The following is a 15,183-nucleotide window of genomic DNA, read 5'->3' on the forward strand; positions in this document are numbered from 1 at the left end:
CTTTTCTTTTCTTTTCTTTTCTTTTCTTTTCTTTTCTTTTCTTTTCCTCTTATTCATTTATTTCTGTCCCCCCCCCCCAGGTCAGCCGCCTCACCCAGGAGCTCGCCCACCTCGGCCACGAGCTGCAGCGGATGCTGGAGCTGCTCCAGGGCCGCCCCCCCGGCTGCCCCCCCCGGCTGCCCACCGCCCCCCGCCCCTCCCCTCTGCCCCCCCCCTTCCGGGGCTCCCCCTCCTCCAGCCCCCGGCCCCAGCCCTTCCCCTCCCGCTCGGTCCACGCCTCCTCCGCCCCCCCGGGCCCCCCCCGGCCGGGCACGGAGGGGCCGTGCCCGTCCCCCCCCACCGCCCCCCAGCCCCGCTGCGCCCGTTCCTTCCCCGGTTGCTCGGCCGGGGGGGGGCCCCCAGCTCGCCCCCAGCCCCTCTCCAGCTCCTCCAGCTCCCGTTGACCCCCCCCCGGAGGCCGCCCCCGCGGGTCGGGGGTCGGCCGGTCCCGACCCCCCCAGCCTTACCCCCCCTCCCAAATCCACAGCAGGGATTTTGATACCGCTTTTGATACTTTTTTTACCCACGGGGGCTTTTTTTTTAAAAAAAATAATCCGCCCCCCCCCCACGAACCCCCCCCAAATCCCCCCCCTCCCGGGGCCGCGCATCCCTCCCGTGCCCGGTGCTGCCTGGGGAGCCCCCGGGGGGCTTCTGCCGGGATGGGGGGGGGGGGTTGGGTAGTCAAGGACCCCCCCCAGCTCTCCGGGGGGGGTCTCCGGGCTGGGACCCCTCCCCAAAGGAAGGCAGCTGTGCATTGTCCCCCCCCTCCGTGGTTTCTGCCCCCTTATTTTTTGTCCCCCGAGGGTGCTCCCCCCACCCCGGGCATGACCTCTCCTACCCGTGCCCCCCCCCCCAAAAAAAAAAAAAAAAAAAAAAAGAAAAACACGAAAAAGCAGACAGAAACGGGAAATAAAAAGCTTTATTTTTACTATTTTTACAACTTTGCTGCGACCACAGCCCCCCCAAGTTTTGGGAGGGGGCACAGCTCGGCGGGGGGGGGGCAACTGCCCCCCCCCTCAATGCACTGGGGTCCCCTATGCACCAGGATACCCCAAAAACTGGGGTCCCCCCAAATCGGAGTTCGCCCCCCAAACCGGGATCCCCCCCAAAAAATGGGGTCCCCCCCAAAAAAAGGGGTCCCCATTTGGCCCCCCCCACGTACCGGGGTCCCCCCTACAGCGGGGTCTCCCCTGAGCCAGGCCCTTCCCCCCCCCCCCGCCCCTCCTTTACTGGGGAACCCCCTCCCCGCCCTCGGACTACAACTCCCATCACCCCCCGCGAGGGCCGCGCCGTGACGTCACGCCGCCCTCACTCCCGTGACAGGGGCGCGCCCGGCTAGGCGGGGAGGTGGGCGGTGACCCAGCGGGGAGGGAGTGGCGGTGATGATCGACAGCCAGATCGACCAATAGAATAAAGCCGTGAGCGGAAGGGGTGGGCGGATCCGGAAGCGGAACGGGTAAAGGCGGAAGTGAGGGCCGGGGCCTGCGAGACGCAGCCGCGGCGGGGAGCGGCGCTGCGGGCGGTGAGTGGCGGCGGGGCCGGGACGGGCCTGGAGGAGGGGCGGGGGGGAGGCTCCGGGGGGCTCCTGCCCGGCCCCGATAACCCCGGGCCGCTCCCCGGCTCCGCTCCGGGCCGCGGCTGCCTCACACGGGCCCGGTTCCCGATGGGCCCGGCGGCGGGGGGGGGGTGCACCGGGGCTTGGGGGGCGCCGCTGGGCCTGGAAGGGGCTGAGGGGGGGGAGCGGGGCTGGGGCCATGGGTTGGGCCTGGGGGGTTTTATCCCGCCCGGGGGGGGTCTGCGCTCGGTGCTCCCGGTGCCGGCTGTCGGTAATTGGGGTTTTTGCCATGATTGGGGCGGTTCCGGGGGGGTTGGGGGCTGGGGAGGGGGGTGCGGGGCTGAGGTGGGGCCGGGAGGGTCCTGAGCGGGGCCCCGTGAGGGCTGAGCCTTCACCCCCAAGCTGGGGGCTCCTTGGGGGGGGGGCTGTGCTCGTCAGGAAGCTGCGTGGGCTCCCTGGGAAGGGATTGGGGTGGGGGGGCCCTGGAGGGGGTCCCAGCCTCCCCTCAGGTGTCGGGCTGTGGCCAGGCTGCTCCCCCCCCACGCCCCCCGAGGCCTCTCCTGCTGTGGGATAAAAGGTTGGATGTGGTGCTTGGGGATGTGATTTATTAGGGGACGTTGGTAGCAGGGGGATGGCTCCGCCAGAGGCTCTCAATGGGCTTTTCCAGCCCTAATGGTTCCTTCCTGATTCTCTGAGACCCTCTGAGGCTGACCGAGTGGGTGCAGGGGGCTGGTGAAGTCCCCTGGGTGCTGCTCGAGTTATCCCCAGCGATGCTGGGGGAGCCCCAGACTCTGCCCCCTTGATGCCAGCTCCTCTCTGCCCTGCCCAGGGGACAAACCTGATGCTCCCCTGGTCCCCGTTCCCCCCAACTTGTTGCTTCGTGTGGCTGTTGCAGCCCTGACCTCGATGGCTCCTGAACATGAAGGAATTAGAGGGAAGAGGGGCATTGGGGGGGCTGTTTTAAGGGCACAACTCCCATCTCCTTCTCTTAGTTTTACGTGTGGTGGGTCCCCAAACATCTCAGCTGCTCTGCTTGTGGTGTGACAGCTCCTGAGAGTGATCTCAAGGTGGAACCGCGCAGCTTGGTGAGACAAAGGGAGGGATTTCTGATTCCCACGGGCTCGGCATGCCGTGCTGAGCGAGCTCTCCTGGAATATCCCCCTGATGCTCGCTCCTGCTTTGACTCTAAGCGGGTTTGGGGTCCGTTTGTTGGTTCTGCTGGCTGAGAAGGGGAACGGTGGAGAAGGGCGAGGAGCTTTGCTGGGAGCAGGCTGCCACGAGGCGCTGTGTGCTTCCCTCTGAGGTGCTGCGGGCTGGTTCTGGTGCTGTCCTTGTTTAGGGTCAGGGACTCGGGCTGTGAGGTGAGGGAGTGAGGTAAAAGGGGATTCTGGAGAGGGATTGGGGTTAGGGAGCAGCAAGGGGACAGCCAGCTCCACGCCTGGCTGTGAATGCAGCGAAATCCTACACAGGGATGTAGGGGAACACAACATTGTGTGATCTTACTGTGAGCAGAGCTGGGTTTGGGTTTGCTGGAGCAAAACCGAGAGGTGTTCTCGCCCCGTGGCTGAACCTCAGGGTGAGGAGTGGTGTGGGGGCTATAACGAGCTCCTTCCCGTCCAGTTCTGGTGCATCTGAAGGGGGCCCAGCCCTCAAGTCGCCCCCCAGCCCTGCCCCGGTGCTGCCTGGAGCTGCTGGGTGCTGGTGGCATCCTCCTGGAAGGGCTGGGGGCAGGAAACGAGATGGGAAATGAGATGGGAACGCTTCTAGCACAGCGGGTGTAGCCTGGAGCGTTTGGGTCAGCGTCCCTAAAAGAGGGCAGAAGGCAGAAACGGCAGCGTCAGCCCTTCCCTCCCCGTGGGACACGGAGTTTGAAGTCCTCTTGTGCAACTCCGGTGGAGATGTCGGAGAAACGCCACGGAAACGTCCCAGCTGCTCACCGGGAGCAGCAGGCCTCGCTGGAAGTGACAGCGGGGGACAAAAAACGCTCGGTCTAACCCCAAAATGAAGGCTTCTCTTCCCCCCCCCCGGAGCACGGGACCGAGCTGCTGGAGCAGCCCGACACAAACAGATAAGAAAACCCCGCTTCTCGTGTTTGCTTTTCTTTGGTGGCGCTCCAAAAAAAAGGAACTGCTGGAGGCAGGAGATGCCCGCGCAGTCTGGAGGAGATAGCATGAAGGTCACGGGCCGTGTTGCAGCGAGGATGGCCGTTCTGGGCCGCGTTAACGAGCTCCTTGTCTCGTTTGTGGAGCAGGTGCTGTCTGCAGGTTTGTTTTCCTGGAGCCGTGGTCAAATTCGAGCCGAGCCTTTTGAGGCCGCACTGAGCACGGGAGGTAGGGAGAGCCTCGCCTGGAGGATTAAAAATGCTGGGTTCTGCTTCGTGCTGATCCGGGCTGTGCTCGTGGGCACCTAAAACTGCAGCACGTCAGCTCCTGTGGGGCAGGGCTGGGTTCTGGTGGTGTCAGGGATAAAGGGAAGCAGGCAGGAGCTGCGGGAGGGAGGCGATGGGGGGCACACGGGGTGTTCTGGTGCCTGGGGCGTGGAGGATTCACCCCCTACAGCCAGGGAGAAGCTTCTGTGAGGTGAAGGCGATGCAAAACTCCTCCAGGAGTGGTGTCCTGTAACTTCTGCTCAGTAGGATGCTGCCACCTCTCATCTGCTCCCTTTAGGGCATCTCTCGAGCACCTTGGCCCTGCAGCTGGCCTGAGAGGAGCTTGGCTGAGGCAGGACTGGGGGCTTTGTGCTCCTGGCTCCTCCATCGTGCTGCTCTGAGTTTACTCATGCACGTGGTTCCTCTGGTGAGCTGCAGCCCTAAAACACTTAGTTCTGTCCTCCTGCAGGGCTCAAACCCTGCTGGATTAGGCAGGGAACTTCCCTGCAGTGCCTGTGCCCGCGTGGTGACAGCTCTCCCCGCTGGCCCTGATTCACCAGGGAGCATCAAAACCCGCAGCTGGAGGGAAGCACCAGCGTGTGGAGTGACTCCTCGCCTCCTTAGGTGTCTTCAGGAACCCTTGGTGAAGAATTATTTCAGCTGAGAGCGCCTTTTGGAAGGGGTTAAACCGGCTAAAAGGAGGCTGAGGGACCGCAGGTGTGGGATCTGAGCACTCCCAGGCTCTGGTGCTGCAGGGATTAACTGCCCGGCAGCGCTGCGGGCTCGGGGATGGAGGGATTTAGGGTTAATGTTTGTCTGGAGCAGCTTCGGTGCCTGGCTGGGGCTACAAAAGGTGTTTGAGGTGGCTTTAAGGTGAGAGTCACAGCTGAAGTTTGCTCAGCTGGAGCTGAGACGGTGACTGGCTGCTGCTGGGGGCAGAGGGCCCCTTGGAGGAAGGGCAGCTCGCCTGGGAAGCTTTTAATGATCAAAAAAACCCAAGGCCAGGGAGCCAGGCCCAGAGCTGCTGACGGCTTCTTGCCTGCGAGGCTGCAATGGGGCTTCAGAGGTGGCCGGGCTGCAGCTTTGGGATCCCCAGTGCTGAAGCTGGGTCTGCAGGGAGAGGAGCTGCTGTCACAGGCTTACTGTGCCTGTTCGGGGCTGCAGAGAGCAACAAAAATGCTTCAAATTCTCCTGCACAAACCCCAATTACCTCCAGACTGACACAAACGTGCCCCAGTCTTTGGGGTGCTCAGGTGAGAGGCTGCAGAGGAGCTGTGGGAATGGCTCTGCTGTCGCTGTCTAGGCTGGTTTGGGCCTGGATTTAAGTTTTTAGGGCTTCAGCCTGTGGATCTGGGTCCCTAAAGTGGCCCTGCAGTGGGGGCAGGAGGCTCCTGCTGGCAGAGCTGGCTGCTCCTTTGGGGGCAGGTGAAGCAAAAAAGCGCCCGGTACCTTCAGGGCTCCCTCTGCCAAGGAATTTGTGTACCGCCGTCAGCTGGTTAACCAGAGAAATATTTCACTGGGGCTTTTGTCTCGAGTACTTTGAGTCGGAGCCAACAAATCCCCGGTGAAGTGGGTAACTGGATCCTTCAGAGCGGCCTCTCAACGGCGCTGCCTTTCCGAGCAGCCTTCGCTGCTGGGTGAAGGTGGCAAAAAAACCAGGTTCTGGGCCTCCTGGTGCCTTAAACTTGCAGCTTCCCTGTGCTGGGGAGCCTTGTGGAGTGATGCTGGTGTGGGTGTTAACGAGGGCTGTGATTGTAATTGCCCTGCAGAGCCTGGGGTTGTGGTGTGGGGCTGGTGAGGTGAAGTCCTGTGCTGATCTTGAACATCCTGACATCCGGATGATGCTCCTGCTCTGGGGTGGGCTGGGAGCCTTCTCGTTCAGGGAGGCCAAATCCTGAATTCAGCGCTCACGGGAGCCTCCAAGCCCTCGCAGCAGATCCTGAGGGGCACTGAGGAGCAGAAACTGCGACCCTGGGGCTCCTGGTTGCTGGACAGCACCGGGTACGGAGACCTCTCTCTGCTTTTAAAGCACCCCGGCTGCTCCAGGAGCTTGCTGGAGGAAGCTCAGGACTTCTGTATGGATTTGGGGGCTGGTGGGGCAGGGGAACTGCAGCACCTTCCTTCCCCTGCAGGATCTGGTGAGGTTCAAGCTGCTCAGCTTCATCAGCCACAAGAAACAGGCTTGGAGAACAGCTACCTGTGAGTCCTGGCTATGTGAGCATCCTGCCCTCCTTGTCCTGGCCTTGTAGGCTGCAGCTTGCTGGTGCTGTTGGAGCCTTGCTGCGGTGGTTTTGGTCTGCTTGGCCCGTGCTTTGGGGTGTTGTGGGCATCAGCGGAGGTGCTGGGATGCTCAGGCTGCTCGTGAGACCCTAGCCTGAGACCCTCAGGGTCCCCTGAATGCATCCCGATGATCTGGCAGCTTCTCAGGGGGCACAAAGCCACACGATTGTGCAGGCAGGCTTGAAATCGCTGAGACCTGGGGATGTCAGCAGGCTCCTTGCCCTTTTTTGCTCCGGGAATCCTTTCTGTTGTGTTTTGGGAGGTCAGAGCTCAGCTGAGGCTGGTTCAGGTGGCTCTGGGTGCTGTGGGCTGGGCCCAAATGGTGATGGAGCTCCCCCACCTGCTGACAGACTGCCCTGGGGAGCGAGTGCAAGGTTAAACGAGCAAAAACTGTTCCTCTGTGGCCTTTTTTTTTTGATGTTTCTTTCTGTGGGGCTGAGGAGGAGCTGCAGGAGGCAGAAACCTCCTCGGGTGGGTGCAGGCAGAGGGCTTCTGCTGTGCCCTCACCCCTGGGTGCTCCTCAAGCAGCTCCTGGCCCCCGCTGCTTCCTCACCATCCAGCAGGACACAGCGCTGCTCATTTTGGCTTCCTATCAGGCTTTCCCATCCTGTCCAAACACATTTGGCCTCCTGTGGACGAGGGGGTGGGTTCCTTGCAGGGCCCCAGCTCTCAGCTGCTTGGCCAGCGCCTCCCAGCCCTACTGGGCGCACTGGTGCCACTGGGCGCACTGGTACTGCCAGCTGCTGCCTGCCAGGGGTGCTCCTGGCGTGCCTGGTTTATCAGGAGCCGGGCTCCTTGCTGCTCCTAATGAACTGCTCTGCGCTTAATGACCCTTTTCATTATGGTAATCCTTTTATACCAGAGCCTAATAGCACTTCTCAGACAAATGGGGCAATAAAAAAGCGTTTAGAAAAGCAAACGTGCTGATGGGCTGCCACAGCCACGCAGGCACGCGGGGAGTAAGCCGTGCCTCCAGGTGGTTGGACTCTTCCTGAAGCTGCAGGTGGGTCTGGCAGCTCCTCATCCTCCAGCGAGCACCGGGTGATGCAGATGAGCCCCGTCCTCTCCTGGGCACGCTTGCTTCTTGGCACTGCTGCTGCAAGCAGGGTGCCAGGTGGTGGCTTTCAATCCATCGCTCACCTTGCGAGGGGAACGCGTTCATTCCTTCGCACTTCATGGGCAGTGAGTGAAATCTGACTCGGGGTGCTCCAGATCTGTCTGCAGGGCTTAAATTTTGGAGGTTTTTGCATTTATTGCACTCGAAAGTGTTGCTGGATGTCCTGATGCTCGGTGATGTGTGCCTTCACTGCCTCAACCACGGGGCTGGACGGGTTGCTCCAGTCAGTGGCTTCGTGGCTCAGCCTCCCAAACATCTTGCCGTGCTCAAAGTTGCTCCTGGAGGTTTCTTTCCCATCTGCTCGCTTCCTCGGATGGGACTGGTGCAGCTGCAGGCTTCTGGCTTGCTTCCTGATCAAAGCAGCTTCGTGTTGAATGTCTCTGTGAGGTGCAGCGTTCTGCGCTGCTTCTGTTTGGAAGCTGTGGAGCTGGGTGAGCTCTCGGGTGAGCTCTTGGGCTGAATTTGCTGAATTTGAGGCTGTCTGTCGAACCGTGGGACCGAGCTGAAACTCGAGATGGCTCAGGCAGCCTCTTGGCAGTCACAGCCCAGCAGGGTTTGCTCTGAGAGCAGGCATTTGGGACTCGGTGTCTGCTCCTGGTCAGCCTGGATTGCGGAGCTGCTTCCAGTTCAGCCCCAGTTCAACGTGCTTTAAGTTTCCTGTTCACAGAAATCGGGTGTTTGCTGGCTAAATTTGCTCTAGGCATAGAAAGTGTTTCCTTGGGGATGTGCTCAGAGCTTGATGAGAGGAGGAATTATCTTTTTGTGGGCTTTTTTTTTTTTTTTGCAGTTGTCTTTGACAAGAAGCTTGCTCCGGGAGCTGAAGGAAGGCGGTGATCCGGAGCAGATGCAGTCAGTTGCAGCATTTTGTCAATGACAGGAAGTGGGAGTAGTGATGGGTACAGGAAATCTGCCTGGATCCCTGTCGCCCTGCGCTCCCGGAGTATTCCTGTCCTCAGCTGCAGGCAGATCCCAGCTGGCAGCACTGAAATGCCCGGAGCTGAGCTGGCTGCACACCAGCCTGCCTGCTGCTTGCGGTGCTGCCGTGCTCCTGCACAGCACCGGAGCCTTGGGGCTGCTGCACCGTGTGTAGGTGTTGCCCCTGCACCCTGATAACGCTGTCTAGACGGCGTTTGGTGATAAGGACCCGTCCGCAGCAGTGATGGGAGCAGCTGCTTTCTGTCTGTGAGCGCAGCCTGTGCCCGGAGCACGGCTGCTGTCACAGCCCCTCAGGGCAGGCATCCTCGAGGCTGCCTTAGGAGGCAGTGTTTGATAGCTACGGGCTTTAAGTTAATAGTAAGGGCCTTTGAGCAATGCTGAATGTAGAAATTTTGACTGTTCTGTGCTCTGGGGGGCTGGCAGCCAGCTCTGCTTCCCGTTACGGTGTCCGTGGAGCTCCTGAACAGCTCTGCGGTGGTGCTGTGGAGCTGCGATCTTGTGAACCTGGGAGAGGAGGAAGGAGCTAAAGGTCAGCTGCTAAAGGTCTCCCGTGAACTGAGTAATTCTTTTAACAGACAGAGCTCTAATAAGCTGCCTGGCATCCTGGCTGATTGCTGCTTGCCTCGCCCTAGCAAGGTGTGTGTGGAACATCACACAGAGGGGAGGAAGGGCTGCGTTACCATCTCTGAGGGCTTCAGACAACTTCAGATCCTGCTGCAGGCGCTGCTGATGGATGGAAACTACCAGATAACCTTCCACAGGGGGAAAGAGCCAGCAGCTGCCTGTGCTGATGGTGGCAGCAGGTCAAAAAAACCACCCTCTGGACCTGGCAGGGCTGCTCCCCGAGCGTGTCGCTAACTCTGACCTCCTCTTCCAGTTGCAACCTGCCTCCAGGTGGATCCAGCGCCCGACCTGCAGCCACCCCCCTAACTCTTGGCACTCCTGCACTTAGACCACAATGGCAGGTCGAGGTGGAGCTGCTCGACCGAATGGACCAGCCGCCGGGAACAAAATCTGCCAGTTCAAACTCGTTCTCTTAGGAGAGTCAGCAGTGGGGAAATCCAGCCTCGTCCTGCGCTTCGTGAAGGGGCAGTTCCACGAGTACCAGGAGAGCACGATTGGAGGTGAGTGCCCGCTCCAAGTGGCTGTGCTTACAAGATGCTGACCCCCAGGGGTATCAGGAGTATTAATGGCTACTTCAGTCTGGTTTTTGACTATAAATAGTCAAGGAGCTATCAACTTTTAACTCTTGGTCTGCAATTTGGTAGTGTGAAGATCTGTGTTAGAGAATAGTGCTATGGCAACCACGAGTGCTCTGCCTCTGAGGTATCTTTACTGCCAGTACTTGAATTCCTATTCCTAATTAGAACCGAGGCCTTCAACTTGGTTTATAGCCCTTTAATTATGTTTTCAGATGAGGAGCTGGGTTCTCAGGGTGGTTTCTAGCCTGATACTGTAATTCCACAGCTCTTTTGGGTCTTTTAGGGTTCTTCAGCTTAAAATCATTAGCGTGGTGTCACCAGTGAAAGGTCAGGCAGCACCCAGCTCCCTGGGCAGTGATGTGAGGAGGTGTGCAATGAGAAGGCTCGGTCTGTAGTAACCCATGCAGGGGGTAAGTAGGGCTAAAAGTAGAGTTTACGGGCAGGCAGGGCTTAAAGCTCTGTGGAGGGCCATGTGGGCAGCCTGCTGTTGTACAGGCTCTGTGTCTGAGCCTGGTTGTGCTACAACTGCAATGACAGTGTGGTATTATGCTTACTGGAACTAGAAAATGACCAGTTTCTGAACTGGGGAGCGTGGTGTAACTGGGCTGACTTCCCTGCTTTGGTGGGGTTGCTCTCCAAAGCTAATTCTGGGGGTGTTGGAGCAGCACTGTGTGACCTGAGTGCTGGCTGCTGGGGAAGGAGGAGCAGCGCTGCTCAGCTGGCTGCTGCTTGCTGGGCTCTCGGAGCCCCCTTCCTGCTGGCTGCTTGATGGCTCTTGGGTTTGTGTGTGTGAGTAGCTCGATAATTCAGCAGAGCTGCAACTTCCATGGCGAGAGGCACTGCGCTGGCCCACCTGGGGCTTCTGCCAGCTCCTGTGCAAAAGCAGAAGTGCCCTGAGCTGCTGGCTCTCGCTGCAGGGGCTCTCCAGCTGGAGGTGAGGCAAACACAGCCCTTCTCTTTCAGCTGCCTTCCTAACGCAGACGGTCTGTCTGGATGACACAACGGTGAAGTTTGAGATCTGGGATACGGCGGGGCAGGAACGGTATCACAGCCTGGCACCCATGTACTACCGAGGTGCCCAGGCAGCCATTGTTGTCTACGACATCACTAACACAGTGAGTACTGCACCAGGGCCCTGCCTGTTTGGTGGGATGAGGCGTCTACATCTGTACCTGATGCTTCTTGGCCCCCTGGGGGTGTTGGGTGTAGGGTCCCTGGCAATGCTAGCCTGCAGGTACTGGGTTTCTTGAAAACCAGCAGCCTCTTCCTCGATTCTGACCAAGGCTGTCTGAGCTGATAAAGGATCCTGCTACAAAGTGCTGTAGAGGCAGAATGCTTCTTACAGGAAAGGCTTGTTCTAAACATATCTCCACGGAGCATTAATAAGAGGCTGCCCTTCCTGACTGCCTCCTGTTTGCTTCCAGGACACATTTGTACGAGCCAAGAACTGGGTGAAAGAGTTGCAGAGGCAGGCTAGCCCCAACATTGTAATTGCACTAGCAGGAAACAAGGCAGACCTTGCTACCAAGAGAGCCGTGGACTTCCAGGTAAGTGGGAACCTGGTTCAGTTGCTCCCTGAGCGGTCCCGAAAGCAGCTTTGCATCATCTGGGGGTTTGGTGTCTATGTCCAAATTGCTTTGAGGGATGTGATGAAGTTTGAGATTCGTGCTAAGAACCCCAAGGATGTCCCTGGAAGGGAATTCCAGCTTGCCTTCTCTTGCTCTCTCATAGCTCTTGTTGGTAACAATTTACGATGAGTTATGAGAGCCCATAGCACAAGCTTGTGTTTTCAGTCCCTGCTGCTGCCTTACTTACACATTGCTGAAGACAGCACCAGATGAAATAGTGTCCCTTACCTAAAAGACACCTGAAGCTTGTTTTCTAGTCATCACTTGAGCTCTTAGCTCAGACTAAGGCAGAGCTATCTCCCAGACCACTGCACAACCGAAGCACAAGGTGCTTTGTTGCTCAAGACATGCTGTGTCCACACACAGCCTGTGCTGCTGTGCCCCCCCCCCCCCCTTCTGGGGGGATGCCAGCCATGCTGGCTGGTCCTTGGTGTGCATCTTCCAGCTGTCCTGGGCAGGCAGGGCTCGGGGCTGGGGTGGGAATGTGTGGCTTAGGGCAGAGGCTGCCTTCAGCGTTCAGTTTGCCAAGGAGTGAAGCGTGTGAGGCCTGCTCGGGCCTCCTCCTGGCAGGATGCCTTTATCACTCCTCTGTGATTGTTTCTAGGATGCACAAACATATGCAGATGACAACAGCTTGCTGTTCATGGAGACGTCGGCGAAGACAGCGATGAATGTGAATGAAATCTTCATGGCAATAGGTAACAATTTGTGTGGAGAAGATGTTTGGGGTGGCTCTGAGCACCAGCAGCCCCCTGGCAACCACGGGAGCTCCTGGATCAGCCAGGTTCTGGAGGCTCTTACTGGAGGACGTGACCAGTTGGCTAAAGCTTCATCTGTGGTCACTCAGGCAGTCCCGAGTGCTTGGAGCCTTTGCCCTGTGAGCTCTATTTGCCCTCTGTTTGTCTGGTGAATAAGGATGGAGCAGAACTGACAGCTAAAACTAAAAGTGGGTTTGTTTAATGTGCTTGTGCTGCCAGCAGTGTCCAGTCCCAGACTTCTTAAGAGGCAAAGGCTTGGGCCAAAGCAGGCTGAGCCCAGCTTGTGCTCTACAGCGGGGAGGAGATGTCTCTATATAGAGGAGCCTACTAATGTCTTGCTTCTTTCTAGCCAAGAAACTGCCAAAAAACGAACCCCAGAATGCTCCGGGTGGTCCGGGCAGGAATCGGGTGGTGGACCTTCAGGAGAGCAGTCAGCCCAGCAGGAGCCAGTGCTGCAGCAATTGAGCAGCCCATCCCACCCGCCGGGGCCCTTGAAGGACGTGACTGGAATCCATGCTAACAATCGCACTTACCGTAGAGCGGCCGCTGCTGGTGGCTGCTGTGATTTCTCCATCCCTTTCTGATCATAGGCTGGAGGGGAGTTCTTCCACCTGCACCTTTCTGTACAAATACTAATTAAATTCTAAGTCTTAAGTCACTTTTTTAATATATGAACTTCTCTTCCCTCTTCCTGGTGGTGGTGGATGCACGACCTGGTGTCTGCCCAGCCAGCTCATCCCTTCCCATGGGTGAGGGCCAGCAGCACCCAGGTCCCACAGTACTGTAGTTCACTATGGGAAACAAAAGGGATATTGAGACTAGACAACCTTGGTTCAAATTACCCACGTGTAAAAGCTGAGGCTAATACCAGTACGATATGCCTAGAACAACCACTAAACTGTAGCATTATAGAGACAAACTCTGGCTCTTCGGCCACCTATTGACCAAATCAATTATGAGTATTTTGGGGTGGGGCAGAGGGAAGCAAAACTGGTTTCTTCTGTATTTTGTATTGTATGTTTCTTCATGTAACCAATCAGTATCTTGTCAATATAGTACATACAACTAGCTGCCTGTTGTCTTTATTTGTGTTGGACTCTAGCATGCCAACTCTTTTCTATCTCTGGTTCTGTCGTAATGCACTAATCCTGTTGCAACTTTTTTGCAAAGATCTTGTATAGAAAACTCGTCCTTTTTTTTTTTTTTTGATGGTTGTGATGCCACTAATGTTAACCCTACTCTGGTGTGAATGCACATGGTTTACTGATGTACAGGGGTGGGGTGGGGGAAACCCCAGCTAACCTGTCAGTGGGAGCTCTGTATTGCGAAAGCCTGTAATTCCACACAGCACGAAGGGAGGTATTAAAACGGCTTCTGTTGCCAGACTCTAACTGATGTTGGCTGCTGCCTAGTGCCTAATGCAATGTCTTATGCATCCTGGTATTTAAGAGGAACTGTCAACCTAGTCTTCACCACAAACTTCAGTTTCGTGTGATTAAAAGAAAATTTTTATAAACCTACCACAATCAACAATGTTCATGTTTCTTGACCGAGCCAGGAGGGGAGTGGACCAGAACATCTCTGCTGGAGGCTGAGGTGGGCTGGGGTGCCTGCCCCCCAGCTCTGCAGCCAGGCACAGCTCTGTAAGGGACGTGTGGCCTTCCTCCCCTGCCTGGGGAGGCATGTGCTGCTTTCTTCAAGTCTGAATTTTTTCCTCAAGCCCTCATTTCCAGCTTCTGAGGCAGGAATGCCTGCATGGAGGTGCAGAGAGGTCTTTGCTGCTGCTAATGAGGAGGATGGAGGTGGTTCAGGGTGCTTGTGGTGCTCTGGGCAGCAGTGTATGAGGAAGCTTCAGGTAAACAGTGAGAGCTGTTCATCACCTAATGCTGTGAGGGTGACGGCAGCACGAGGCTGGGAGAGGAATTCAGAGCTTACATCATACCTGGGCAAGGGACAAGCTTGGGCTCAGTGTGGGCAAGTGTCTCTCTCTGTAGAGGATGGGGGCATTGGAAGGTGCTCGGTCCTGGTGCTGCTGGGTGGGCTTGAAGATCCTTCAAGCCAGGGGAGATCAGCAGAGGCAGTTCGGACAACCAGACCTGCCCCTCGCGGCTTGGCTGGCTGGGCCAGGTGCTTGTGGGAGCACAAAGGCTGTGCTGTGCCTGTGCTTGAGCCTGCTGCTGCTGTCAGTGGGTGTGTGCGTGCAGCAGAAGCTCTGAGGAAGCACAGCTGCAGCCAGCTGATGGCCCTGGGCAGGACCTGCCCTTGGCTTGCAGCCTTGGGGCTGAGAGAGCTCTGCTGGGTAGCTGCAAATCTTCCGTGCCAACAACCACAGCTCCTGGGGGCTTCGTCCTGCGTCCAAGGTGTTGGCACGCTCTGCTCCTGCTGCTTTTCCTTAAAAGCTTCTTGGGTGTGAGATTGCAGCCCTGCAGCTGTGGGATGGGGAAAGGTCTGGAGCAGCGCAGTGACCGGGTTCCTAATGCATGGCTAGAGCTGAGGGCTGCTGGTGTGTGGGCTCCAAAAACCACAAACGGGACCCTCACCTGCTGCGTGGGGTGCTGCTCGTTTCCATCCCCTGTGCTGGAGCCTGGCTGCTCACCTGCTGGAGGAGCTCAGGACCCTTGGGGTTGTCTGAGATCCCATCGCTTTCAGTACCCGTGGATTCCCCCAGAGCAGGACCTGTCGGGCAGGAGCTTCCCTGCTCCCACCTCCAGCAGTTCTGTGAACACAAAGCAAGGTGCTGTTGCCATCTACTGGCTCCTTGCACGAGCCTTCTTGGTTGACGGGGCTTCATTTCTGGCTCCTTCCTTGCCTCTGGGGCTCCCACCTCCCCAAAGGAGCCTGTGGTGCCCCAAGGGGCTTGCTGCTGCCCCAGCCTGTGTGGTTTGGCTGTAACGGGCTGGGATTTGGGGCAGGGGCTGTGCCCCTGGCACTGTGCTGCCATGGGGAAGGGCTGTCTGAGCTCCGAGCAGCCTTGGCACAAACAGATGTGCCTGCCTGCACGCCTGCTGCCTGCCCGGGCCTGGCCACGAGTCCCGTGGTGGTGGCACGCTGTGCTTCACCCTCCCTGCTGCTGGCAACCCAGAGACATCTCCAGCAGCCCCTTGCCAAGCTGCCTGGGGGAAAACTGGCTGTAATGGGGACAGCCTGTTCCTAAATAGGTCCTCCAGCATGGTCACCTTCCTATTTAGTGGCATTATTCAGGGGTGTGAGGGCTGCGGAGCTGGTGGAGGTGCTGGCAGCAGCGTGGGCAGGGGGTGAAGGCAGCTCCCTGGCCAGGCAGGAAAAAAAGGGCTGATTTCC

General features: G+C 58.0%; 1 protein-coding gene across 1 annotated transcript; it reads left to right on the top strand.

The window, feature by feature from the left end:
• Positions 1-1,502: 1,502 nt before the first annotated feature.
• RAB5C (RAB5C, member RAS oncogene family) lies at positions 1,503-12,951 on the top strand. Its single transcript, XM_082779091.1, has 6 exons — positions 1,503-1,561; positions 9,173-9,419; positions 10,461-10,612; positions 10,922-11,044; positions 11,730-11,823; positions 12,233-12,951. The coding sequence occupies exons 2-6, from the start codon at positions 9,254-9,256 to the stop codon at positions 12,346-12,348; spliced, it is 651 nt and encodes a 216-aa protein (XP_082635217.1). The 5' UTR covers positions 1,503-1,561; positions 9,173-9,253; the 3' UTR covers positions 12,349-12,951.
• Positions 12,952-15,183: the final 2,232 nt, after the last annotated feature.

Source organism: Aythya marila (genome assembly GCF_965140915.1).
Source record: "Aythya marila genome assembly, chromosome: 25".
Lineage (NCBI taxonomy): Eukaryota > Metazoa > Chordata > Aves > Anseriformes > Anatidae > Aythya > Aythya marila.